This window comes from Tenrec ecaudatus, chromosome 4 (assembly GCF_050624435.1).
Source record: "Tenrec ecaudatus isolate mTenEca1 chromosome 4, mTenEca1.hap1, whole genome shotgun sequence".
In the NCBI taxonomy this organism is placed as follows: Eukaryota; Metazoa; Chordata; class Mammalia; order Afrosoricida; family Tenrecidae; genus Tenrec; species Tenrec ecaudatus.
The window spans coordinates 71,880,152-71,907,000 of record NC_134533.1 but is presented as its reverse complement, the minus strand read 5'-3'; the positions used below and the strand labels follow the sequence as shown (position 1 = coordinate 71,907,000).

At 51.0% G+C, this 26,849-nt stretch overlaps 1 protein-coding gene across 1 annotated transcript in view; it reads left to right on the top strand.

Annotated features, from left to right (window-relative positions):
• XRRA1 (X-ray radiation resistance associated 1) overlaps positions 1-26,849 on the top strand; it is a 78,106-nt gene that overhangs the window by 39,984 nt on the left and 11,273 nt on the right. Inside the window, exons 5-12 of the mRNA XM_075546278.1 lie at positions 327-398; positions 1,150-1,222; positions 7,741-7,838; positions 11,971-12,104; positions 19,583-19,717; positions 20,428-20,645; positions 23,167-23,207; positions 26,260-26,385. Of these exons, the coding sequence (XP_075402393.1) occupies positions 327-398; positions 1,150-1,222; positions 7,741-7,838; positions 11,971-12,104; positions 19,583-19,717; positions 20,428-20,645; positions 23,167-23,207; positions 26,260-26,385 (897 nt within the window). The remainder of the gene's footprint in view (positions 1-326; positions 399-1,149; positions 1,223-7,740; positions 7,839-11,970; positions 12,105-19,582; positions 19,718-20,427; positions 20,646-23,166; positions 23,208-26,259; positions 26,386-26,849) is intronic.

Sequence of the window (26,849 nt, the reverse complement as noted above, 5' to 3'; positions counted from 1 at the left end):
ACTCAGAGAGGAGACGCTGAGGCTGCAGAAACAGAGATTTCTTCAAAGGGCCTGATGGAAGAAGCTGGGCACAGAAAGCAGAGGGGTAACCGCCAGGGAAGGGCAACCTGGCAAACGTGCTAGATGTGTTTACAGCATGGCCAAGTCCTGATGACTCCTCGTGCTCTGGAGGTGGAGGAGCGGAAAGGGCCACTTAGCTCTGAGCAACTCAAAGCCCATGCTCTTTCCACAAACAGCTTTCCCCCGTGGAGAGCCATTGGCTGTCCCAGAAAATCCTCGCTGAGCTTTGTTGGGTCTTTCGGAGCTGACTCTGCTCTGTGTTCCAGCTGAAGCACCACTGCGTGAGGAAGCCCTCGGACCTGGCCAGCATCAATGTGAGCGGCCTGAAGTTCTCCAAGGTAAGGCCAACCCCACACCCAGGGGCAGCTCTTCTTTGTCCATATGAGTCAGAATTGACTCAATGGCAGTAAGTTTGGTTTGGTTTGGTCTGGGGGCTGAGAGGCCTTCTAGACAGGCTAGCACACTGATCTGCAAAGGTGTTCAAATAGAATTCTCACATACTTCTGAGACAGCCCAGCAGAGACCTCTCTCAGAGCAATGGTTGAGAGCATCAATGTGGACTGGCCAGAGCAGCCTCTCCCGTCCCTGCACCCAGTCTCACGTCACTCATCCATTCACTCAGTCAGTCACTCATGCACACACCTCCCCATCAGGCAGCACTGAGGCTAACCCTGGTTCTGAGGGCCCAAAGGTGGCTCAGACACTGTCCCTGGCTCATTTAGAGAGCTGAGTCCAGGGTGCAAGGGAGGAGGCTGGGCTTAGTCAGAGAGGGAATGGGAACATTCAGTTCTAATGCTTTGTTTCTTTAAAGACACTTGAAGCAAAGGCAGCAAAATACTCAGATGTATTAAAGCTGGTTAAAGGGTACTTGGATCTTCAGAGTATCTGTCACTGTACTTTTAATATATTTCATAATAGTAAGTTTTAAAAGGAACAAAGACGTTTTCAGAGCCCTCAGAAAATGGCGCTCCTATCGCAAGGATGTGGCTTCTCCCTTTGGACCTTGGTTTCTCCTGACAGCAGCTACAGCGCTCCCGCAAGACATCCAGGTGGCAAAGTAACTGTTTCTTCTCAAATCCCTTCCCACAGGCGAAGGACAAGGACTTCAAGCACTTCCATTCCGTCATTTACATCAATGCCTCAGAAAACCTGCTACCTCTAGGTAAGCTTTTTCTTTCTGACAGACATCAGGCGCCTCTGGATTGGAAAAGCCAACTGATGTGAGGCCCCATCTGGGGGTCCATCCAGACTGGCCTTGCATTTTCTTTTTGAACAAGAGGCTGGGGCTGGAGAAGAGCTGGATTCAGCCCGGGCCCGACACCGGCTCCTCAGAACATCTCCTGGGAGCTGCTGCTTCTCTGTGCTGCGGAAGCAAAGATAACCCCCTCCTTCTCTTCCTCCGCTATCAGGGGGCCCTGCAGAGCTAGATGAGGTGGACGCATAGCATAGTCAGTAAGCCGTTCTCCCGGAGCTGAAAGCCTCCTGGTTCAGGCCACAGAGCCACAGCGCCCCCTGCTGGGTGCCAGGACTGCGCTGGTTGGCTTTTAGAAACCAGGGCGCCCAGGTCCTCCTGCTGGTGGTTCGGTGGGAGAGGTGGACTCCCACACTGACAGACAGCAGAACATGCTGAGTGCAACAAGAGAGGGCATTGCAAAATGCCAAGTCAGCACATCAGTGGGACTTCCACCCGGACCAGGAGGTCAGGAGAGACATCTGGAAGAGCACTTCAGCCCAGGCCTAAAACGCAAATTGGAATGACTCAGGAATTAGTCAGAAGGCATTTCAGGCCATGCCCATCAGGGAACCTGAAGAGATGTTGCGTATTTGTGAAAGGTGCACGTAGGGGAGAACTGAAACTAGAGAGGCTGGGACGGTTTAGAGCAGTGGTTCTCAAACCTTCCTAATGCTGCGACCCTTTCATGCAGTTCCTCATGTGTGGTGACCCCCCTCAACCATAAAATTATTTTTGTGGCTACTTCATCACTGTCATTTTGCTACTGTTTTGAATCAGGCGACCCCTGTGAAAGGGTTGTTCGACCCCCAAAGGGGTTGCAACCCACAGGTTGAGAATCAATCACTGGACTAGACTCACCAGGGTCCTGAGTGGCTGGGACTTTATCCTACAGGACAAAGAAAGCCCCTGGTGGGTGGCCTGTGAAGTGGCAGCCATGAGGAGGCCCGGAAACCTGGGAGACAGTTAGCAGGGGAGGGCCAGGGAGGCCAGGCATGAGGGGAAGGGCGAGTTGTAGGTGGGAGGAGGAGGAATCACAGGGCTCTGTTCTGATGGGAATGTGGGGGTATCAGCAGGATTGGCCCCCAGATAGAGAGCCCTGCAGGAGACTGTTTGACTTTAAGGGGTGTTAGTTTGTTTGCCTAAGCATGCAATTAGATCCTTGCCCTTGAGAGACAGTGTGGTCTGTTAGGAGCATAGGTTTAGAATGGAGAGGCCAGCAAGTCCATTCCGACGGGTGACTCCACGTGCGGCCACAGGGTGTTCTTAGCAGCAGCCTTCACCTCACCCAGTCTTTCTCTGGGAGAGCCCCTGGGATGGCTCAAACTGCCCGCCTTCAGTGAGTCACGGAGTTAGTGACCCCTGCACTACTGGGATCCTTCAATGAAGGCCAAGAGACATGGGAAAGGATGCTTAACCTCACTGATGATGAAATATCACACACACCAAAACCGTACACACCCACACCCCCACACATGCCAAACAAACCTCACTGCCGTCTATTTGATTCTGACTCGTGATAACCCTATAGGACCCTGATTCTGTCGGTTCCTGAGGCTGTAAGTCTTTACAGAAGTAGAAAGCCCTCAGGGAGCTGCTAGTGGTTTCAAACTGCCGATCTTGTGGTTAGCAGTCCAACATGTAAGCACTGTATCACAAAGGGAACTGAAAACAAGGTCAGCAGTTAGAACCACCAGCCAGCTCCTCAGGGGAAGGATGAGGCTTTCTACTCCTGTGGAGATTCGAAGGTTAGGGACTCAGGGGCAGTTCTAACCTGCCTGTAAAGTCAGCATTGACATGAGGGCAGTGGAAGTGAGTCCCTAAAGGAAGATTGATAATGTTCTTTAACATAAAATGACAGTGATGTCTCTAAGGTGAATCCAAGATACATATAAACTTGCATCTATAAACCATAGTTGCATGAATGGATTTTCAGCGTGCAGTTAATTCTAGCCCTAATTGAAGAACATTTAGTTCTTAAGACATGACCCTACTTGATCAGCACCCAGATCGTCAGTGATTTCTTCGTGTGTTCTATGTGGGTGCTATAGCAAAGTGTGGTGAAGAAACTAGATGGAGCTTGGCTATCAGAGAGGATAGCATCTGGGGTCCTAAAGACTGATTTTCAAATAAGCAGCCATCCACGTGAGGTATCAACTAAGTCGACAGGGAAGAAGCACACCAACTTTTGTGACCCAAGGATTGTATATAATATAATCCAAATCTGAAAGGGGGACTCGCATCAGAGTTTAAATTGTGAACACCTGGTTTGCGGAAGGCTATGGGTGACCATGGAAGCCCCAAATCTAGTTGCAGGGTCTCCACATGGATTAAGCCTCTGGTGAAGCCCCTCTGAGCATGGTTGAGGGATGGGACTGACTCTGTTACCAGACAGAGAGCACTGTAACACTGATTATGGCTGATGCATATAGGCTGATGCATATAGCTTATCATTTGATCTTTTTTTTAAAAAGCAACCCTCATGGCTGTGGGAGTTCATTAGGGAAATTTAGAGGCTATGATAAGTCCGGGTCAGAAAGCAATGAGGACACAGCGGTTGTGATTGTACTTGCCAACAGCAGCACCTCTCTTCAGGCAGCAGCAGAGTCTCTTTCTGGTTCTCGGGCGCCCAGCCCTGAGAGCCTCTGCCTTTTTCCGTGGGCCATGCAGCACGCCTGCCCTCTGCTTCACTGTCTCCATGCTGCTTCTCTGTTCTGCCGACTGCTCTCAGAGATTTGACCCTTGATACCTCTATTACCTCTGCCACTCACTGCACTCCACTGGCGGTTCTTTCTTTTTACTTTTAATTAATACTTTTATTGGGCGCTCCGACAGATATCATCAAATGCCATAGCTCAATCACATTAAGCAGTATTGTATAACTGCTACCACAATCAGTTTCAAAACATTTTCTTCTTGAACTCCTTGGTATCAGCTCCCCTTTATCCCATCCCTTCCCCACTCTACCCCTCAACAGTTTTGTTTTTAACTCTAATAGGTTTTTTCCCCCCATATCTTACACCATCCAATATATCCATTCACATACAATTCTGTTGTTCGATCCCTTTGTCATCAATATTTTCAGCTTCCTATTCCCGCCCCCCCCCAACCTCCCCTACCCCCAGGGAAACATTACTCCTGTTACTATTTCTGAAGGGTTATCTAGCTTGACTTTCATGTACAGAATGATCTCCCTTTGACCCATTTTAAAGCTGTTTCCGTTTTTGTTTTTTTTGAGACGTGAAAGGGAAATACACGTGGATTAAGCCCTGGTGAACCCCTCTGACCATGACCTAGGGACGGGAATAGCCTCACCGTCATGCAGCATGCATTAGAAAGTTGGAGATGCAATTAGATTAAAATTTAGCACCTTCTCATTTGAGTTCCCTTATGATCCATATAAATTTGTCCTAGTTTTTAATACTTTCTGCTTTCCTTTCCTAGGTTTTTTGTCTTTTATTTTGTTATTTTCATTCATTTTTGTTTGTTTTACATTTTTCTGTATATGAAACCCAGGATAAGTAAATCTGTAGAGACAATAGTTGAATTAATGGTTTCTTGGTGGGGGTTGGCAGGGAAGTTAGGGGGGCAACTGTGGAATACAAGAATGAAGAAAATGTAAAACTGATTTATGGCGGTGATTGCACAACTCTTCTTGATGTGATCAAAGTATTGAATGCTACAATATGAGAACTATTTGCCACTAAAACTGTTGGAATCAAAAGAACGTTCTTTTCTGCTATCAAATCTGGCAAATGAAAAGGACTAACAGCAGTAGGATTGGAAGGGAAATGAATACGCTCCTGGTCAACCAGTGGAAGTCTAAGGTGGCACAGCATCCTTGTCAGGTAATTTGGCAATGTCTCCTAAATTTTTTAATTGTCAGTGCTTTAATATAGTGACCTCCAGGAATGTATTATACAGAAATACACCTCTGTAAGGATAAGGATGCTCATGGGAAACATTCTGAACACCCACCAAGCAGGCTTATGAGGCTCATATACTTGGGTCATGCTATCAGGAGAAACTAGCTCCTGAAAGAAGTCGTCATTCCTGGGAAAGAAGATCGGCGATAAAAAGACCTGCAGCAGGGTGGATGGACACAGTGGCTGCAGCAACAAGCTAAAGCATGACGACAGCTGTCAGGATGGTGCAGGACCAGGCAGTGTTTCATCCTGTCGTGCACAGGGGCACTGTGAGTCAGAACTGACTAGATGGTCCCTAAGAACAACAACACTGCACTGTCTGACTCCAGGGATACCATAGACTGCCCTTGGCACCAGATGCACGTAGAAGGCTCTCAGTGGTCCCTCACACCCCACACCGCACAGCAGAAGGGCTGCTTTGTCCGTACAGCTGCCCACAGGCCATTCTCTCTGTCCCACCCTCCCCTCCCCTTCCCCAAGTGTCAGCTCAGGTGAAAGGCGCTGAGGCTCTGGCCAGCACGATTTAGAAACAAGTGCTTCACAGGAGCCAACGTCCCTGGGGACGACGTTCTAGAGGCGTCCCACCCACTGCCATTAAGTCAACACCCACTTGCCATGATCCTGTAAGGCAGAGTGGCACGAATCCACAGCATTTCCCAGGCTGTACATCTGTACAGAAGCAGTGCTCTGACCTTACAGTCAGCAGCCCGATACAATCCACCAGGACTCCTTCCCGCAGGAGACATGTTCAGATATCAGAGTCACGCATGCAGGAAGTAGGGGCACTGGTGGAAAAGTGGTTCCCAGTTGGACTGCTAACAGCAAGGTCAGCAGTTTGAAACCACCAGCAGCTCCGAGGGAGGAAGTTGAGGCTTTCTGTTCCCGTAAGGAGTTAGTCTCAGAAAGACACAGGGACAGTTCTTTTTTTTTTTTCTATAATCCAAATCTACTGGAGGGCAGTAAGCTAAAATTAAGTTACAAGCAGGAAAGCCCGAAGCCATGGTATCCCCTTCAGGAACTTACAGTTCATTTATAGCTTCTAGTCCAGATGACAACTTGAGATCGTTTCTATCATGAGCAATACTACCTGGTATCTCTGCCAACATACCATTTGTTTCAGGTTACCAGTCTAAACATGTAACCCAGGGTCCGATGTTCATGCAGAACGGGGGAAGTTCGGACACCCTTTATGCACCTAGCCTAAAGGCCATCAAGTGGGTCAATGAAGTAGGGTCTGTCTATACTACAGAATACCACTCAGCCATTCAGCACACCTATGTATTTCTGCACAGAAAACAATTGAAGTTAGATTGTTAGAGGCAAAAGCAATGTAAAAAGCAGTGTGTGTGTTCTAGTGGGCACAGGAGAAAAAGTCTAGCGTTTTATCCACGAAGCACTGAATAGTTATCCCTGGCTGCTGGGGGTTGAGCGAGCTTTCTTTTTCTGTGATGGTTGACTTTTTTGCAGTGAACAGAACTTACTTTTACAGTCAGAAATGTTCTTGTTAGGAGCCATCAAGTCGGTTCTGACCCAGAGCGACCTTACGCTCAAAAGAACAAAACACTGCCTGGTCCTGCACCATCTTCACAATTATGCCTACCTCGCAGCCTGTGGGTCAGTCTGTCTGCTCGAGTCCGTCCTCTTTTCCACAGCCCCTCCACATTACCAAGCATGGCGTCCTTCTCCAGGGGCGGGTCTCTCTTGACAACACGTCCAAAGCACGTAAGGCAAAGTCTCACTGCCTTGCCTCTTCCAAGACATCTCTGTTCGTCCTATTCGCAGTCCACGGTACTTTCAATGTTGTTCGCCAGCACCGTGATTAGAAGGCATCGGTTCTTCTTCAGTCTTTCATCTTCCCTGCTCAACTTTCACGTGCATATGAGGCTAATGAAAATACCACGGCTTGGATCACTTAGTACTCAAAGTGACGTCCATGCTTTTCAATACTGTAAAGAGGTCCTGTGCAGCAGATTCACCTAATGCAACACCTCTTTTAACCTCGTGACCGCTGCTTCCATGAGCGTTGATGGTGGAGCCCAGGTCCTTGACAGCGTCGCCCTCTCCTCCATGTACCATGATAAGACCGGCGGTCGCGTTGTGGGGTTGGTCCCCTTTCACTGAGCTGTACTCCCCAACCCACACCGAAGGCTGCAGACCTTGATCTTCATCAGCCATGTCTTCAGAAACAATACAGATCCATCTTAGGTGGGCTTTGAGGTCTGCCCGACTTAGAATCCTTAGCTCCTCTTCCACCCAGTGATGGCCATTTCCAGTGACGCCCCAGGCCTGGGTGAGTCCTGGTTTCCGCAGCTGTAGACGGAGGTACGAGAGTCGATTTTTTTCAGTGCAGCTGAGAGGTACTTGAGCACCTTTAGCAAGTCTAGCCTAAGGTGGGGGGACGGGCGGGTGAAGGAGGGCAGTAAGGGTCTTTGTAACATTGTTTCTTTCAGTCTTTGACAAGCTGCAGACTCTCTCTCTCTCTCTCTCTCTCTCTCTCTCTCTCTCTCTCTCTCTCTCGTGCAGAGGCGTTTCACACATTTCCAGCCCTAAAGGAGTTGGAGCTGGCACTTAATAACATCAAAACAGTCTATGTGAAATATGGAGACTTCAAGTGCCTAGAGGTAAGCTGAAAATAGGGGGGGGGGTGCTTACCCATTCTCCTGTAAGGAATTGAGGAAGAGTTTGTGTGATTTTAACTGTTGGGAAGGAGCTTTCCCAATCTTTACAGCTAGGACCTTGTCTCAGGGCTGGCCTTCCGGGATGGTGGCAGGGAAGAGACGATGAGTTTTTGGTGGTGTTGATGGCGGGGGTGACAATTGCAGCAATGGCAGCAAGTAGATGACAATATATTATACCTGGTGCTAAGGCAGGGGCAGCGGTGGTTCAGCAGAATTCTCACCTTCCAGGCGGCAGACGTGGGTTCTATTCTTAGTCAGTATACCCCAAGTACAGCTACCACCCCTCTGGCAGTAAAGGCTTACCTGTTGCCGTGATGCTGGAACTCACGGAGTCCTGATGGCATAATGGTTACATGTTGGACTGCTAACTGCAAGGTCAGCAGTTCGAAACCACCAGCCAGAGAAAGATGGGGCTTTCTTCTTCCGGAAATAGTGACTCACACCCATATAAGGTGACCTGGGGCCAGAGGGACTGCAGCCGGGCTGAACAGAAGGGCGAGGAAGAAGCAAAAAGGAAGGGGCCAGCTTCTGGTCCAGCTATTTGCAGGTATTTGAGGCCTCTCACTGGGAGGCGTAGTCAAAGGTATTGGTTGACCCCATTGGCTGAAATAAGCCCACCTGGGCCTAGTTTGGGCTGCCCAGGTGGACCGCCCACCTGGCTTGGGCTTGGATTGGCGCATGCCCAGTAGTTTTTATGGCTGGCTAAGGCTCGCCTGGTTCTCTTCCAACTTCCTGTAGGGAACCTTCAGTCATGGAGAGGGACAACTCCCCTGTCCCTGCCTCTTCCTACCTGACAGATGTATTCCCATGGGCTTGGGGAGGGCAGCCTGTAGCCTAGTCGATGGACCGAGAGATCAATGAGAAATGACACATGGCTCTTCTGAGTTCCACAACACACTCTCGGCGTTCATACACAGAGGTCTCCCAAGCCCCAGATTTGAGGATAGGAAGCATTTGGAATTCTTGACTGTCTCCTAAATTAAATTTCCCGCCAGCTAGCATGTGCTTTCCCTGCGTGCCCACATACTCCAAGTGTCTCACCTTCTCAACTTCATGGAAGCTTTGCCTCTCACTTTCTCGCACTTCCCCAAGAATAAGACACGATGTCCTGTCACCACCCAGGAGTCACCTGCACCTGGAGAGAGTGGAAACAACAGAGCTAGAGCAAAGTGAGGAGCGGGGCCTGGGGCCAAGCTCACTCACCTGATGACGGCTCCTCCCCACTCACTGACCGATAGCAGATGTGCTGCAGGTTCAAACTGTGCGCATGTCAGCAGCTTGGAGGTTGCCCCCAAAGTGTTACGAACTTAAACGATTTCATCTGCGAACAAGGGCAGCTCCACCTCCCAAAGCCTCAGTGAACCTAGTCTTGTCAGCGAGGGAGCTCTCCCTCACGAGTGAACTTTTCAGAGTCGAGACCTTTAATATGCCTAAGTTTGTCAGCCAGTTGAGATGGTTTTCCTAAATGGCTCATTTGTGTCCTCCTTCTTAAAGCATTCTATAGCGATGGTAATGAAGCTCTGTCTCCACGATTTCAAGTCACAGGGACGATGGTGCTTGTCCTAACAGATCAAGGGGACAGTGCACCGTTTAAATCAGAAAAGGTGTGTGTGTGACAGGGTTGTACCTGTCCACCTTACGTGACCAACCTTTAGGCTGAGCAAATCATCCGAGAAGCTGGACTGTATGAAGCGGAACGTGGCATTGGGGTTGGAGGAAGGCTAATTAACCTTCAATATGCAGGTGACACAACTTTGAAGCACTTGCTTTGATAAAGGTCATAGACTGTAGCCTTCAGTCTGGATTACATTGTACCCCAACATAAAGAGACAACATCTCAACCGAGAGACATCAGGATAGAGAAAAGGCTGAAGCGGACGAGAATTTCAGTTGACTTGGATCCACAATCAACACAGCCCCCGTGCATAAGGACAATGGCTGAGAGAGAGAGTGAGAGAGGCCGGCCTCTGATGTAGGGTGGGAAGGAAACTATTGTATATATCGTGGGCTGCCAGAGGGAAGCACAAACTGTTTGGAAGCAGTACAGCCAGGGTGCTCCCAAGAAGAGAAGATGACACGGCATTGTCTCGTGTATTTTGGACATGTTACTCCGGTCTGTGGAGACGGCACCGTGTGTGGTAGTCAGTGAGAGAGACGAAGCCCCTCACTTGACCAGGGCCGCAACAGTGGCTCAAAGGGAGCAGCCACGGGGTGGGGGGGGGTAGGTGCGTGGCCAGCAGGGCTTCCTTCTGTTGAGCAGGGAGTCCCGTCGAGTCGCACCCACACAGCATGAAGGTGGCCCCCAGACTTCTGGAGGAAGCAAAACTCTTAACGTAGGACATGACCTGAAAATAACTGGTATAATTTGGTGTTGTGTCTAAAAAACAAACACACATTTTAACTAGATTTTAGTTGTAGAGTTGTTAGATGCTATGGAAACACAGGGAGCCATTTCTCTGACCACCAGATCTGCTTGTTTCTTCGGCGTTTTCTTTTCATGTTTCAGACCCTCATGATGGAGCTCACAGTCCATGCCACACATGGAGCCAGGCATCTTACCTCTCTCAGCCCTTCCCATTCCAAACTCCAATTCAAATGCCCCTGGGCCAGAAGAGGGCAGACGGCAGACTCTGACCAGACATTTTACCAAGAGTGACTTTTTGGTAGCATGCGATACAGAGGACTTAGCCAGCCATGCCCAAGGGAATCTCTTGAAACAAGAGATGTAAAAATAAAGAAGCCGAATGCCAGGAAGGAGGAAATCTCATTCATTTTCTAACCTCTCTGTGACTTGCAAGGGCTAAGGAAAAAAAAAGTATAAACTGGTCCACTGTCCTGAATTTGCAGCCCTTAGTAACGAATACATCGTTGAACAATAACATTTGATAGGGCCATGCGTTACCAGTGGGATATTGTTAATGCTTACATCCTTCATCATCTGTAAATGAGTGAAATCAGAACCGCAAGGACTCTAGAAAGGAAAGCAAAACAGAACCAATGTTTTTGACATGACTCAGCCGATGTACTGGGGAATCTTTTCCAGGAAGACTGCCGCAAACTAAACAATGATGCCAGCAAAGCCCAGGGCAGAATTCTTCAGAAAGCGATTTTAGAAGAGCTGAACTTTGCCACGGTTTGATTGAATACGGGCCCGGGAAAGCTTCCACCAAGGCCCTGCCTACGGTGGGAGTCAGGAGACCTTGTTTCTGGTCTCAGTCCTGCCCACGCTCTGCCATGTCTACTTGACCAAATAACTTCGCCCCACTGGGGCCTAGAGCTCTGGTGGCGTAATGGGTCGTGCATTGAGCTGCTAACCACAAGGTCAGTGGATTGAACCCAGCAGCAGGGAGAGCGACGAGGCTGTCTGATCCTATGAAGGAGCAGTCTCAGAAAACAAACAGGGGCAGTGTTTTTCTGCCCTGTGGGGTCACTATGAGTTCGGAATTTTTTCTCTGGAACTTGGAGTTTGCACCATCTGTAAATTCTGGGCCAGCTCTGAAATTCTATGACTTGTCCTGAGACGACTCATTTCTTTGAGCTGCCCTCAATTCTGTGGAAAGCAAATTTGAATCCAACATTAAGTAGCTGAAGCAGCTGGCATTGGGGATGTGCGAAGGCTGTGTAAGAGATGAGAGCACACATGGTGAGTCTTGTGGGGCACATGGCCTTGGTCCTGACAACCCAACTCTGCTGTTGAAGAGGGGCAGGAACCCTCAACTGAATGGAGACAAAGGCCCGTGGCTGCCTTCTCTTAAAAGTTATAAAATTCCATTGTCACATCTTTACATTCTCTATGAGTCTTACATGTCACTTTCAAAACCAAAACTCAAAAGAGGGGCATGCCCGTCCGAGTGGACAAGCATGAACAATGCTGAAGAGCAGTAGTGTGGCCAGCACAGCCAGAACGAACTCGGGCCGGCAGAGAGGCCGCTGGCCAGTCGATTGGGCCCTGCAGGACGGGATGAGTCTGGTGATGAGGGTCAGACAAAGGAGCTCGCTTGATGTGTAACCATCGCATGTAGTCTTTTCATGCCACTCACCACCACCCGTCTCTTTTCTCCCCCTCATGTGGCAGTTCCTGGACCTTTCCTTCAACAGCCTGACTGGGGAGGCCATCTGTGACCTGGGCATTCTGCCACATCTCCGCGTCCTGCTCCTCACAGGAAATGGGCTCACCTCCCTGCCTCCCAGTTTGGCGGTCACAGAGCAGTAAGTTCTACCTGCAGGAGTCCGCTCCTGTGCTTTCGTGGGAGCTGATGCCTGTGCGCACACGGACGGGGAACCGTGTCCAGCAGCTCGGACGCCCCACTGGGACAGACTGCGTGTGTGTGCTCAGAGCAGGGAGACGGCCACCCTCTGAAGGGCCCAGAAACGACAGCCAGGAGGGTCGTTGGGAGCAGGGTCCCACAGGATGGGGAGGCCTCACGCAGGCCCCCTACTTTCCCATGGATTGTTAGGAGACCCCAGGTGTCTGGCTGTTGTTCTAGCCTAACTCTCCCCTCCTCAGGAGCCCCACGACTGCTTGTGAACAAAACCCAACCCGGCCCTCTGCCATCCCCATCCTGTCATGTCTGCGCACACGGTGGCAGCCACGAAGTCTGCCCACCTTGCTGAGGGCCTGTCTCCTGCTCGCTGCCTGTCTGCCTTACCAAGCATGGTGTCCTCTGCTGGGCATTTGTCTCTCCTGACAACATTCCATTCGTTCGTAATGCTTTCCATGGCCGATTCCTCAGGGGTGGACAGCCTTGTCCTTCTCATAGTCTTGTCTTAGTCTGGAAGATCCGCGGAAACCTTGGGTCCCTGCCGTTGTTTGAAATCCTGGTAGCATAGCTTCCTGTATCCCCGAAACATGCAAGCCCCCGCCGTGCGACAACCGACAGACAGGGGTGATGTGGCTGCTGTAGCCCATGTCTAGGCCTCTTTCTTGAAGCATCGGTTGAGTTTAATGTTTCCCCAGTGAGGTAAGGTGCTTGGTGTATTCTGGGGGTGGGGGTGAAGTGGTGTGTGTGTGTGTGTGTGTGTGTGTGTGTGTGTGTGTGTGTGTGTAAATCTCCCCAGGTCGATTGTGAGCTCCTTGAAGGCAGGGCTGTCTTCCTTCTGTAGGACCTAGAGTGGGACCCAGGGCTTCACACTCAGCACGCACAGACTGTGGCGATGATGACGACGATGGCAGTAGTGTGGCTGGCAGTGATGGCAGTGGTAATGGAGGTGACCGTGACGGTGCTGGTCTGTGGTTGCTTAGGTGGTCAAGGTGAGGGGGTAGCAGTGTGACCGGCCAGGTTTTATGAGTCAGGACTCTGGATGGCACTCCAGTCCAACCCAGCTTAATTCCGCGCAAGGGGGAGAAAGACCCACAGAGATTGTCCCATCTATCCGATCAGGTCGCTATGAGTTGGCATCGACTCATTGACAGGGAGTTTGGTTTGGGGATGGAGCATAAAGGGAAGCTATTGGCTCACATATCTCAAATGTCCTGCGGTGGGTTTTCCAGGCTTTCTCCGGGATAAGAAATCTGTAGCAGGGTCTAGTCAGGAACACAAATGCTACTCCAGGTAGTACAAATACCCACACCAACTTCACCCGAGGTGAGTTTTAAGAATCTCATCCTCTATATCTCCCACTTCCATCTTCCAGCACACACCTCGGAAAACTCGGTTTCTCTTCAAACTCCACCGCCAGAGGACCCTCACTTGGCAGACGATCCAGGATGGAGGGAGCGGGCTGTGGGACGGTTGGGGGGCTGGGAAGACAGACGAGAGAAGGAAGTGTGGGAAGACGGGTGGACAGTCAGAACCACGAGCTGTGAACAGGCCTCGCCCAGAACTCACAGGCCCACACCGGCTGCTGAGCTGAGAGAGGCTGTTACTGGGATCCCAGACCTGCCGGAGTCGTGCTGCCTCAGCCAGACTGGAGCCGCAGCCAGCGCGCGCAGTTGCCCCCATCCATACTGCCTTTCTTGCACCGATGTTGCCACCGCGCGAGCTCGGCTGCTGTTGCCCCAGGAATGCTATCGAAAGCACCTGTGAGGGAGTCTCTCTCACTCTCTCTCTCTCCCCTGCCTTTCTAATCTTGGCAATCCCCCCCTCTGTTGGGAAGCCAGCCTGGGAATGTCATCTGGAGCGATAGTTCCACCCCTAGAGTATGCAGGCTATGATGGCTTATCATAGACTCACTTGCTGTGTGCATTCTTTTCTGAACTGAATTAATTGACAAGATGTACAAACCAGAGACACAAACAACTTTACGATTGAAAGCCATCTTCACTTTTTCCTGTGAGCTGGGTTTGCAGAGCATTTTGCTTTTCTCCTTCCCTGCCGTCTCTCGGCGCTCATCACTGCCCTGCGTTTCCCACCTCCACTCCGCCTCTCCTTGGCTCTAGGTGGCTGGCGATTCCCAGTTGTGTCCCCCTCACAGACTGCCTACCGTTTGGATGAAAGCTGAGCCGTGGGGATGAGGGCAGTTTCAGACCTGAAGGATGATGCAGGGACATCGTCTTAGGGGCTCCACTATTCTCTGGCTTTGATGATTTTGCATTTCATCCTGTCTTTCTCCCACTCTATCTGGGTCCTTCTAAGGGGGTTGTGGCTGCCAGGTACCCATTTGGCTCATCTGGCCACAGGGCCGAGGGCCTGACGTTTGCGCCATCTACCCGAGCGCTGAACGAACGTTTCCCTTGGGCCTTTGTTTTCCATCACTCTTCTTCCCTCCTGATACGGAGAGGCAGTTATTTGCACCAGAGCTGGCCTCTTAGGAGCTTTTAGGCTGCGCACCACAGTGAGATAGAGAGCCTCGTCTTTGTGGACGCTGGTATGCCAGTTGACTTTGGTGTACCTTGAGGCTATGGCCCTGATCCCCTAAGTCCAGCGACTCGTTCTGTCAAGGTGAGGATTATGTCTATGAAGTATGAACCACCACATCATGCAGCAAGGGCTAATGCCCATGTCCAAATATCCCGTCAGACCTATATGTGTTTGTTGGTATATGTATGCCCACTCTCCCTCCCGCACCCGTTTAGTCTGTTTAATTCTCTTTTCGTAGCTGGTGAGGAGATCTCGTGAGCCTGTAAAAAGCCTTTGTCCAGTGCTGTCTAATGTCAGAACTTCCCCTGGTTAAGGTCCTTGAGCTGGTGTGGGGTGTCCCTAAACCTTCCTGATATATTTGTGGTGGTACCATTTTATATTTTAATTCTTAAAAAAAATGATTGCCCTCTCTGGGCAGAGACAGTAGTTGCCCCTGGTTGTCACTGGCCACGGTGGGCTTCGTCTCTTATGCCGACTGACCTTGTTTCCCGAGACTGTGACCCATTTGTTTGGTATATTCTGGGTGTGGCCATTCACTGGATACGTGGGCTACACATGGCTCCATCCACACGGGGCCTGTCCTTGTCCTTTCTTCAGAGTGGCTTTTGGTGAGCGACACCAAGAAAACCGGGGAAAGCCACGGCCACAGAGTTGGTTTCAACTCACGGAGCCCCTCCCTGGAGAGCGGAATAGAACTGATCCCCGGGGTTTCCAAGACTGCAAACCTCTGTCATCGTGATTGTGAGGTGCCGTCAGTCGGTTCTGACCCACAGCGACCCGTGCACAACAGAAGGAAACACCGCCTGTCCTGCGCCATCCTCTCCATTGCTCCTGTGCGCGAGCCCAGGGTGGCAGCCGCTGTGTCCATCGCCTTGTCAAGGGTCTCCACTCTAAACGACCCTCTACGCTACCAAGCATGACGCTCTCCTCTGAAAACACATTCAAAGTATGAGAGACCAAACTCGCCGTCTTTGCCTCTAGAGAGCATTCTGGCCGTATTTCTTCCGAGACCGATCTCTGTATTCTTTTGTCAGTTGATGGTACTTCCGTTATTCTTCGCCAACACCATAAATCAGCTACATGATTCTTCGTTGGTCTTCTACCTTATGCCGTGCCTAGCGTTCGCATGCAAATGGGGCAATAGGAAATTACCGTAGCTACCGTAGCTTGGGTCAGGCGTGCACCTAAGTCCTCAAAGTCCTGTCTTGCAGTGTGTCGTTTGATCTCTTGACCGCTGCTTCCATGCACAGCAAAACAATGTCTGCAGGAGCCGAAAGCCTCATCTTTCTCCCACCGAGTGGCTGATGGATTTGAACCACAGGCCTACTGACTGTGGTTGGCAGGCCACCACCGTATAAACCACCCACTGCACCAGAATCTCCTTTATGATGAACGGGCATTCTGATTATACCACTGCCCTGAAACGGCCCGGTGCTCTAAAGAGAAAGCCATGAATATTGCTCCCCCTGGACGATGGGCGGCCCTCATCTCCGGGCCTTGGATTACACGACTCTATTCCCGTTCTCTGGGGGGAATCAATTTTGATCCAGTCCATTCTCAGACTTCTCTCTTACTGATTTTGAGCTGAAATGTGATCCTCTGACTTCCCCATCAGCTTATTCTGGTGCCTGCTTGGACCACACCAGTCAACTCTCTCAGGCCCGGCAGTCTAGAGCGGTGCGAGGGGGACCTCTCTTTTTGCTACCCACTGCCTTCCTAAGAATGTCGCCGTGTCATCCAAGGGAGCATTAGCTTTTCAGCAACCATGGCAGAAGTCCTATTCTTACCCGAGCCAGCTGATGAGCCGTGTCTTTGCATGGTGGGCTTTCTGTAGCTTCACCTTGGAGCTGCTCTGCTATGTGAACTGACGCCTGAGCTGGCCAAGTTTGCTGGAGCCCTGGGTTTATCAACTGAGTGAGATTTCTAGCCTAATCCAAAGGCTTACACTGTAAAGCGAAGAGATAGCCGGCACCTATCAGCTTTCCATCTCAGACACTCACGGGTCCAGGCCTGCCCTGTCCAGCAGGGTCACTATGAGTCAGAATTGACTCGATGCATTGAGCTTGGTTTGGGTTTTTGTGACCTATCAGCTAGACAGACCAAACCCAGAGATGCTCGACACCGGCCAGAAGTCAGACAGCAAGCCCGCCAGCAGCAGCTGTGGGGCCAGAGCCCAGGCCTGCCGGACGCCTCCAGGCTGTTTCTAACACGCCGCTTGAATTCCCGTTTCCATTCCTGAAGCCAACTGCTGGGGCATGCTCTTGGCTTCTGAAAACATGAAGGGAAACCTGTCAGGCTTTATAAGGTGTAAATTCCTCTTGGCAAGAGAAGGTAATATAAACATAACTCCGTGCCGCTGGACAGCTGGGAACCAGGTTCTCCCCACTGACAGGTCCCTGCCACTTCCAAGAGCTCTTCTTTCCTTCCGAGGGCCACAGCCCAAGAGCCAGGCTTTGCCAGGCAAGCCTCACAGCCCACCTGCCACACCTGCCTATTGACTGCCCCCTTATGTTAAGACCCCAATTTTAGAGACACAAGGATGCTGTGCCTTATGATAATTAGGAGGGAGCCTTCCAAAGACTACCCAGTGTAACTTGTTGCAAGAGGCAGGAGCAGTGCCAACTTCTCCATTAGGAGGATCAAGAGGAATTTCCTAAAGGCGGTTTTCTTAACGGCTTCATGTTTCACTGGAGTTTTTTAAAAGAAGGAAGACTGACCAACTAATCATAAATCAGCAGAACAGCTGTGCACCCTCCTGGAACTGCTCGTGGGTAGAGATGACACACTGCGTTTGGAAGTTGGTCCTTCCAGGAAAAGAAGAGTCACCCGTAACCTTGAACCGCTGTGAGCTGAAGGCGCCCTTCCTTCTCCGGCCCTTAGTCTTCACCATTCCCCACACGGCTGCCAGGCTCCTCCTGCAGCCACTTCTGGCCTCTCTTCTTCACTCAGAGCTGCCATGGCTTCAACCTGCAGCCGCTTGTCAGTGTTGGAGCAGGCCGGGCAGGGCTTCTTGTAAGGATACCCAGGATCTATCTCGCAGCCATGTCTCAGGGGCAGACTGTGGGGCGGGCAGGCAGGCCTGTCTCAGTTTTTCCAGGTGCGCTGCCTGGGTGGCTAGCTGAGACCTTTCACAGGAAACATGGCTTCCCCGAATTTCTAAATCTCTTACTGACCCAGCCACCAAGAGGTGAGTTTTTCCTTTTCAATACCCTCGCACCCACAACACTGTAAGCACCTTGAGGGTGCAGATACATGCTTGTGCCCCCCGTATATGACTCCATCAATGCAAGTAAGGGCAGTGCACGCGGGGGTGAACGAACCATGACGAATGGCTGTATGCGCCCTCTGGACTCAGCTCTGAAACGTTCCTGACTTCCTGTGAGAGCTCTAGACTTCGTGCCGTGATGAGCTTTGTGTGCATTTAGGGAAAGCTGACTGCAGTGACTGACAAGGGAAGCTGCTGGCGCTCTCTTAGGCATATATGTAGGCACACATGTGTGGGTATGAGGGTGTAGACAGCTCCATTCTTTCAGCCAACAGATTGGTAGAAAAGAACCGGCACTCGGGAGACTTAAATGGAAAGATTGAGCATGATGAAAGATTTCTGAGAGAGAATCGACAGGGCCTGGATGGTAGGGAACTGAGGACCAAAAGCAGATGTGGGGAAGGTGACAGATTCGATGCTGAGCCCATGCATTTGCGATGTCACAGAGCATTCAAGTGAGGCTGCTTGGGAGCAGCTTACCAGGCTGGGGCTAAAATGAGGTGTCAGCCGGGCAGGGGGTGATGATGCTGCTGTCAGAGAGAGTAGCTCAGGTAAGAAGAAACGAGGCCCAAGCCAGGACTCTAGGAACGCCACCCTTCTAAGACACAAGTCAAGGAGGGGACAGCAGCTGGACGAAGGGACGGAAGTCCAGAAAAGAGGAGGCTTGAAGGAGAAGGGCCTGCTCCATGATGGAAGAGGGGTGGCCTGGGGGACAGCAGTCCTAGTGCAAGCAAATGTTGAAAGTTCAGTTGGCTGTGGGTCAGAAGCCAGTGCCTTTCAGGCACTCGGGTGCAGAAATGAAAGCCAGTGAGCCCTACAGTCAACTTGCAGCGCCCAGACAACCAGCAGTTCCACGCCTGCCTGTTTAACCCGCAGAAGTGGAAGGAGGCATGCTTTCAGCAGAAACCTGTCTCTGAGCCTACATGGTGGCTTTGTTCATAACACCCCCAAATAAGAGCCAGCCCAGGGCCCTGAACAGGGAACAGACTGTGGTTTATCCATGTCATAAAAATAAAGGAGAGCTGTATGACTCTCTGGGAAATGATGCTGCTGAGAAAAAACCAAAACGAGAAATTGGGAGGATGCACAGGGAGGTGTGGTTTCTACAGAAGCAGCAGGAGGGAGTCACGGGCTCTAGGAACTGTTCAGTAACTGGACTGCGGAGGAAGCACCAATCACCCAAACGCACATCTCTACACTCTCCTCTTCATCCGTCTCCCAGATGTGTCCATAAAGTCTCCTCTTGGTTTCCCTTCCCCCTTTGCAGATCTATCCATGCAAACCGGCCCCCGTGGCCCAGCTCCATCTAAATTCTAACAGAGGCACGGGCAGAGCTCCATCTGAGACACAGCCTCTCCCCATATCACCGCCCCACCACCGCGCAGCCTTCTACATGGTCCACAGCCAAGGAAGAGAAGGCTATGTCTGGAGGGGGGAGGGGCGGTTGGAGGAAAGGAGTCCCTTAGGGAAGAAATCGTCCTTCTGGTCCGGTTCTAAAAGGTCCTCTCCTGAGCACTAGAGGGGTTCTCCAGTTGTGTGGTCTTGCTGTCCGACGGCTTCCTGGGGGAGTGGAGGTGGCCCCTGCCCTGGCTCACGCCTCACCCGCGACCTTTCTGTCGCAGGGAAGCATCTGAAACAACCATGGCGGCGTCGAGCAAGAGGTACGTCCTGAGGTTCCCAGCGCTGGAGACGCTGATGCTGGATGACAACAAACTGTCCAACCCCAGCTGCTTTGCTAGCCTGGCCGGGCTCCGGAGGTAAAGCCACAAGCCGGAGGGCTGCTCTGGGGCCCAGAGGCCCCCAGTTCAAACCCCATCCCCAAGGGCAAGGCATGTCTCTCTGAGCTGCAGCTCACCCACCAAAGGGGACTTGCTTCTGGTCATGTGACTTGATTAAAAGCAGCAAAGAGAAAGGAGGGCAGGAGGAGGCTCCCGCAGGGACGGGATCCAGACCCTGAGACAGGAGACCCACCCACTGCCTCATTTGATTCCCACTGTGTCTGGTGGGTTTGAACCGCTGACCTTGGTTAGCATACAGGGGTGTGGGGGTGGGGTGGAGGAGGAAGAATCTGAAAGAGAAGTTTCACTTTAGCTGCTGTCCATATAAGGAAGCATTTACAATCTGTTTTTAAGTGTTCGGTTTGGTTGGCTTTGCTTTTAATGAAGGCGTTAAATGAGTGCACTTAGATCACTGGAAATGTTGCTTGGGATTTAGTTGCCCTATGCTAAATACCACTTTGTGCCAGGCCTGTGCCCATTTCCCATTTAACCTTCAGATCATCATCTAGATGGGGACATTTAGAAGAGAGGGCCAGGGAGGCCCTGAGAGGTTAGGTCTCTGGCTCAAGGTCACACATGGGGAGTAGAGGTCCAAGCCAGGTTCCGTCTCTTTCCCCATATTGCTGGGTTTGTATGCCCCTGAGATTCCATCATTGCTGTGATTCCATGTTCCCATTCCTGAATCGAAGACTGAAGAAGTTGAGCCTGGATCAAAACAGGATCTTCCGGATCCCGTACCTACAGCAGGTTCACCTCCTCGATGGGTCAGGGGACTGGATTGGAGGCAGGGACAGTTCCCCGAAAGAGCACCACTCCACACTGCAACCCAAGTCGTGGATGTACGAGGCCTCCGACGAGCAGCCGGACTACACTGTGCTGCCCATGAAGAAGGATGTGGACCGGACAGGTGTGTGAGGCCCTTGTTCCAGCTACTTCAGGCCCGGTTGGTGTCGGGGTGGGGGGTGAGAGGGGGAGGAGGTAAGGGGGAGACAAACTTCAGTGTTAGCTCTGAAAACCACTGACTTCCTGGGGAGCTCACTGAGTCTGTTGCTGGGCCTGGGGGAGGTGTTGGTCTCACAGGGACGATTTCACTGACTTCCCAACTGTTCAGACAGCTTTCAACCAAGAGGGGTTTAAAAATATTTGAAAACAAGCAAACAGAAAACAACACTTCAAATGATGAGGCCCTCCGCTTTGCAGGGAGGGTGCACTGATGTCACCCAGGGGCTCTGGCTCCTCTGCTCTGACAGCCTTGCCTGCCTGCTTGGCCTTGTAGACTGGCCCCCACTGGGGTCTGGAGATGGCAATCACAGCTCCAGGAGTTACATCCAGAGGGCAGCATTCAGAAGTACGGGGGTGGTGGGGAGATTGTCACCTTTATTAGAAACCGAGATACCCAGAATACTCGCATGATTCTGGGCTGTGTATGTAATCCACTGACCTGGTGCTCCAGCCCCGTTCTGTGCTTCCCGTGTACCTCAAAGGGAGGTCTGACTTACATAGACTTAGCGTACTCTCAGAGGTCTGTTAGAGCCCGGCTCTCTCTCTCTCCATACACCCCCCCGCCCGCCCCCCCCCCGTGAGCAGCACCTCACTTACAAAGCAGAGCAATGCTGGCATCCCGGGAAGGACCTTCCTCATCAGCGCCTTCCTCACGTATAGCCACTAGTCTGACCTTGATCACCATTGCTCAGTTTTGCCTGATTTGAAATCGTGAATGTGTGGAATCACACAGTATGTATTCTTGGGGGTCTGATTTATTTCTTCCAACATTCTGTCTGGGAGATCCAGATCCAGGTTGTTGCATGTATCGGCAGTTCACTCATTTTCATTGGTTTTATTGATTACACTCAACTATCATTGATTTACCCCTTTTTCTATTGTTAGGCATTTTAGTGAGTTCTGGTTTGAGGTTACAATGGCTAACACTGCTATGAAGATTGTTTTACAGATTGATTGATTGTGGACACATAGCCCTTGTTTCTGTTGGGTATGAATCAAGGAGTAGAATTGCTGGACCATCGATGGTAGATGTTCAGCTTGGAGATGCGGTCTTCAGTTTTTCCCTTCCCATTCTCTATCGCCTTCTCTTGGCAGCCCGTCGAGTGCTGAAAGTTTGGGCCGCCTGGTCATTTCCTCTTTCCCCCACACTTGTCTCAGGCCCTGCCTCCTGAAAGCCTCTCGGCTGTACCTTCCTTCCATCTTAGGGTCTGACCTCTGACCCCGCTCGTCCCGTGCGCCTTCTCCTTTGAGGCGCACAGTTCACACTTGCAAGGCTGCTGGTGGCCTCTCCACCATAACAGCCTGCTTTCGGTTCAGAAACGAAACCGCCTCGGAATGCCTCACAGAAGATTAGCTATTCTGTTTTATGACTTCTACTTTGATTTTCATATTTTTAATGATCTGTTGTGATATGCTTTGAATTCTACTTCTATGTGCTACGCAAGCCCTGTTGGGTTCATGCTTGTGTATTTTTCCAGGGCTGGTTCCTCCGTTGTTGTTGTGTTTGGTTTCAGATTTCAAGGCTTTTTTCCCGTGGTGTTAGCTTTCCTCAGCAACGTGTAGCTGTTTGGTTGTCTGTCTGTCCACCTTGTTGCTTATCCATCCCCAGTCAAGCCCTTACTTCCTGGAGCTTGCTTCCTGTCGCCAGGGGCATATGCTCCGGCAGAGGCTGTCACTGCTGGTCTTTCTGGAGGGGAGAGCTCACCCACAGCTGCATCCACAGCCCAAGCCCCTGTGAATTCCTCTCTCAACCCCCTGCAGCCACCTTGTAGGAGAGACAGTTCCCCGCTACTGTGACTTTGTTACCTTGGGACGTGTAGGGCACAGCACCACGGACATGTGGAAAGGCTCCCGGTAAACGGGGCCATGGCAAGCAGCCCTGGCACAAGGCTTCATTCCGTTGGATTTAACTGTTGGTTGGCTCACCTTTCCTCCCGTGGTCCCAATCTCCTCTTGTTCCTGTCCTGGCTGCTCCTGGGGTCTCTTCTGCATCCACGGACTCCACACATTCCCGATTTAATAATGTGGCTGGCCCTCTTTTCACATCCTCTCACAGAATACCTCTGATTGACAGTTCTCTCTTCTGAACAATTGGTTTCCCTTCTGATGAATACTGACTGCCAGGCTGTTGTGAGGCTAGAAAGAGCGTGGGAGGTTGGTGTGGCTGCGATACTGAGAGTGAGAGGAGAGCGCTCTGAGGCGAGACTGGAGAAACAGGCCCCCATAGGCCTGGTTAAGGAGTAAGAACGTTGTTCTTTGTGCCAAGGGACGTAGCGTATTACCTGCCTTGGGAAGTCAGAATGAGGAACCCCTGTTGGAGGCATCCTTTCATCACCCAGGAGTGGCAGACCCAGACTCTGGCCTCCCTGGGGTCCATCGGTGCTCTGACCTCTGACCCCCGTTGCTTTGTTTGTCTTCTGTTTCAGAGGTGGTGTTCTCCTCTTACCCTGCATTTTCAACCTCACAGGTAAGAGCTGCCTGCTGTATGTCTGTGCCCTTGAGTAAGAACTTCAGTGTTAAGAAATGGAGCCAAGTGCATGGAGCCAGGAACTGCGTTGCTAGAGGAGGGCATGTCCAAAAGCATTGCTGCAAAAGCTTAGAAAGCTTGTGTGTTAGGCTGGGCTTTCTAAAGAACCTAAACTGGTGGTGGATAGAAGATAGATCCATAGAAAGATAGATAGATAGATAGATAGATAGATAGATAGATAGATAGATAGATAGATAGACCAAGATAGAGAATGTTGTTTCTGGGAGCCACCACGCTGGTTCTGACCCATAGCAACCCTGTGCACAATAGAATGAAACACTGCCCAGTCCTGCCCCATCCTCACCCTTGTTCCCATGCTTGAGCCCGTTGCTGCAGCCCCTGTGCCAGGCCATCTCGTTGAGGGCTTCTTCTTTTCTGCTGCTCCTGCACTGCATGATGGCCTTCTCCAGGGGCTGGTCTCCCCTGACAACAGGTCCAAAGTCCCTGCCTCTCAGGAGCACTCTACATGTACTTCTTCCCAGACAGATTGGTCTTTTTGGCAGTTCATGGTACTTTCCAGTCTTCGCCAGCACCACGATTCAAATGCTTCCGTTCTTCACCTGCACATGCTCGTTATGGAAAAGATCATTGACATCACATGCAAGTACAAGTCTGCTAGAGATGATCCAACAGCAGGTCCAGCAGTCCATTGACAGGGAGCTGCCCGAGGTTCAGGCCCTATTCAGAAGAGATAAGAGATATAGACACAGGCTTAGACATACAGAGAAATAAAATCAAGGACCTGTCCAAGACTCAGACTGAGAAGAAGCTATGGCCATCACTGCCTGTGTCAGATAGCTTTTGACTGAGAGCAGACTACCAGAAAGTTGTATACTTGCGTCTTGTTGACTATGCAAATTCACTCGACTGTGTATATCATAACCCGCTATGCGTAACATAAGAGTGGGAATTCCGGAACCGTTCATTGCGGTCACGAAGAACCTACACACACGAGGCAGTGGGCTGAGCAGAGTAAGGGGATGCCGCCCATGTTAACATCCAGAAAGTGGTGTGCCGGGCAGGCTTGTATCCTGTCACCACCAGACTCACTTAGTCTGCATGCTGAGCAAACCATCAGAGAGGCGGAATGCAGCCTCAGACGGCAGGAAGGCTCCTTAACCTCCGATGAAGTGCAGGTGACCCCACCTCGTGCTACAGAGCACAGTGGCATGCTTCGGGTAGATGACACTGCAGCCTCGAGAAAACAGAGCTGTGCCCACCATCCTCACTAGAGACAAGGTTGAAGCTGCCGGAGTTCATCTGGCTTGCACCCAGCATCTTGGAAGCAGCAGGCAAGAGATCAACTGACACATTGTATTGGGCACGCCGGCTGCCCAAGACCTGCTTAAAGTGTTAGAGAGCCAACTCGTCCCTGTGAAGACTAAGGTGCGCCTGGCCCATTGCACGGTATTAGCAAGCAGCTCCTATGCACGTGAGAGCTGAGCAGAGGTGGTGTAAGAGTGGGCAGCGTGCTGGGTAAGGGAGAAGGTCAATGGAAAAAGAAGGACCCCAGTGAGAGGGATGACACACGGCTGCCACCGGGGGCTCCAGCATAACAATTGTGAAGCTGACGCAGGCCTGGGCACTGGCTCGTGGTGTTTTAGACGGGGTTGCTCTGCGTTGGAATCAACAGGCACCCTTTAAGACAGGCCCTTTCTCCCCTACCCTCAGCAGGACCAGCCTGACTCTGACTTTCTCTTGTCTGTGAGTGAGTCTGATTCATCTCCTCCAGCTTCCAGTGTTAGGCCAGATTGCCTAGAGAAACAAATCCAGCGCCACTCATATACATATGTCAGAGAGAGCCTTAGATCAAGAAGTCATTGCACATGGAGAAGACAGTCCAACTTCAAGTCCAATACTAGTCCACGAGTCCCTCTGCAGACTCACGCAGCCACATGCAACTATGCAGAACACAGTAAGATCACAGGCTGGTGGGTGAAAAGTCTCGAGGATCCAATGGTGGTGGAAGCACCACAGGGCTCTGGCAGGTCTCAGCATGGCTTGTCAGCAGGAAGGTAAGGGCAGAGTTGGGGGATTTGGGGGGGAGGGGTTCCCCAGGACCCTTCTTATGAAAAGGCCATGCCCACAAGGAGGCACCATCATGCTGTGACCTGATGGGTTAAACTCCACCCCTACACTTTATCGATCAAGTGTCCAAACACATCACTCAGACCCTTTGCTAACCTGTCCCGTGTGTGGCTTTACTAGGTTGAACTCCAACAAGGCAGAAACTACTTGACCCAAAGCAGGTGCTCCACGAATGTTCACTGACGATAAGCAAAGCTCCATTACATGTTCAAGTCCACACCCAAATGAACAGAATCTAGCTCATCGAATCTAATCGCCATCTCAGGATACAGCTTTGGTCCCAGCTGAACTCAACAAGTAAACGGATGGAAGGCGTGGGTGATTCAGCAATTTCCATGTTCTGCTTGACTGGGCATGCTGGCTCTGAGGCAGTGCGGGTTGAACAAAGAGACCCTGACACCACAGTGGCTTGGAGCAAGGTCACACACAAATCCAAAGGCCTGGCTGGAGTCATTTGGGACTTAGCTGTTGATGCCTCTGTGAATGCAGGGTCTCCGCTGTCGAATGGAGGCTAGCCCATCAGGCCTCTCCCCATTAGGGAATCCTCCCTCCTCTCAACATTGCAAGTCCTGGCTCCTTTGCCTCCGGAAGAACTGTCAGCTCCGCTGTGGAGAAAGCTGATCTAGGGCAGAGGGTCATGGGGTTGGAGGAAGGACCACCTGCCACCATTGCTGTCTTGTTCTCCCCCGCAGAGAATGTGACCTGGAACTTTGGGTGCTGGAGAACTTGTTCTCCATGCGACCGCAGAGAACTTGGAACCAGACCCTTATGACCCGAGATGCCTCTCTCAGCGCAGCCGCTCTCAGACAGACTTGCTTTCCACAAGGCTCTGGGGCCCTCGGCCCCTCCACTTCTTGATCAGGAGGCCACTTTGAATTTTCCTTTTCTTTCTTTTTCTTTCAAGCCAACCAAAGTATGTGCTCTTCCACCCATATTCGAGATTCTTCCTGTAAAGTCACTGAAGGCCAGGAACCAGACACTGGCCCCGCCCTTCCCTGAGCTGAGGTACCTTAGCCTGGCCTACAACAAGGTGAATATCTCCTCTTCTACCAATTTCCTTGTTGGGGGGGGTGGTTGGTAGGGGGGGATGGGAATGAGAGAATGTGATGGGGGCTGTTATAGTTTGAAGGCCAAGCCTCCCGCTCCCAGGATACAGACCTGTGGACTCAGGCAATCTGAGGACAGGGGAATGAAGGGGTGCAGACCAAGGCAGCAGTCCACCCATTCAATTACAGGTCTTAGGTTAGCACTTACCGGTTACCATCGCAGGCTCTGTGCTAGGCACTGATTATACAATTAGTTTGTAAAGATTTGGCTCAGCATCCTTCTCAACACTTGGTGTTATAAGTCTCTTCAATTTTAGCCATTTTAACGAGAGCATCTTGTGATTTTATATTTGATGTTGAACATCTTATCATGTGCTTATTGTTGGTTCATATATTTTCTTGTATGAAGCATCTGTTCAAAAACGTGTTTCTTGGGTTAGTTCCCTTA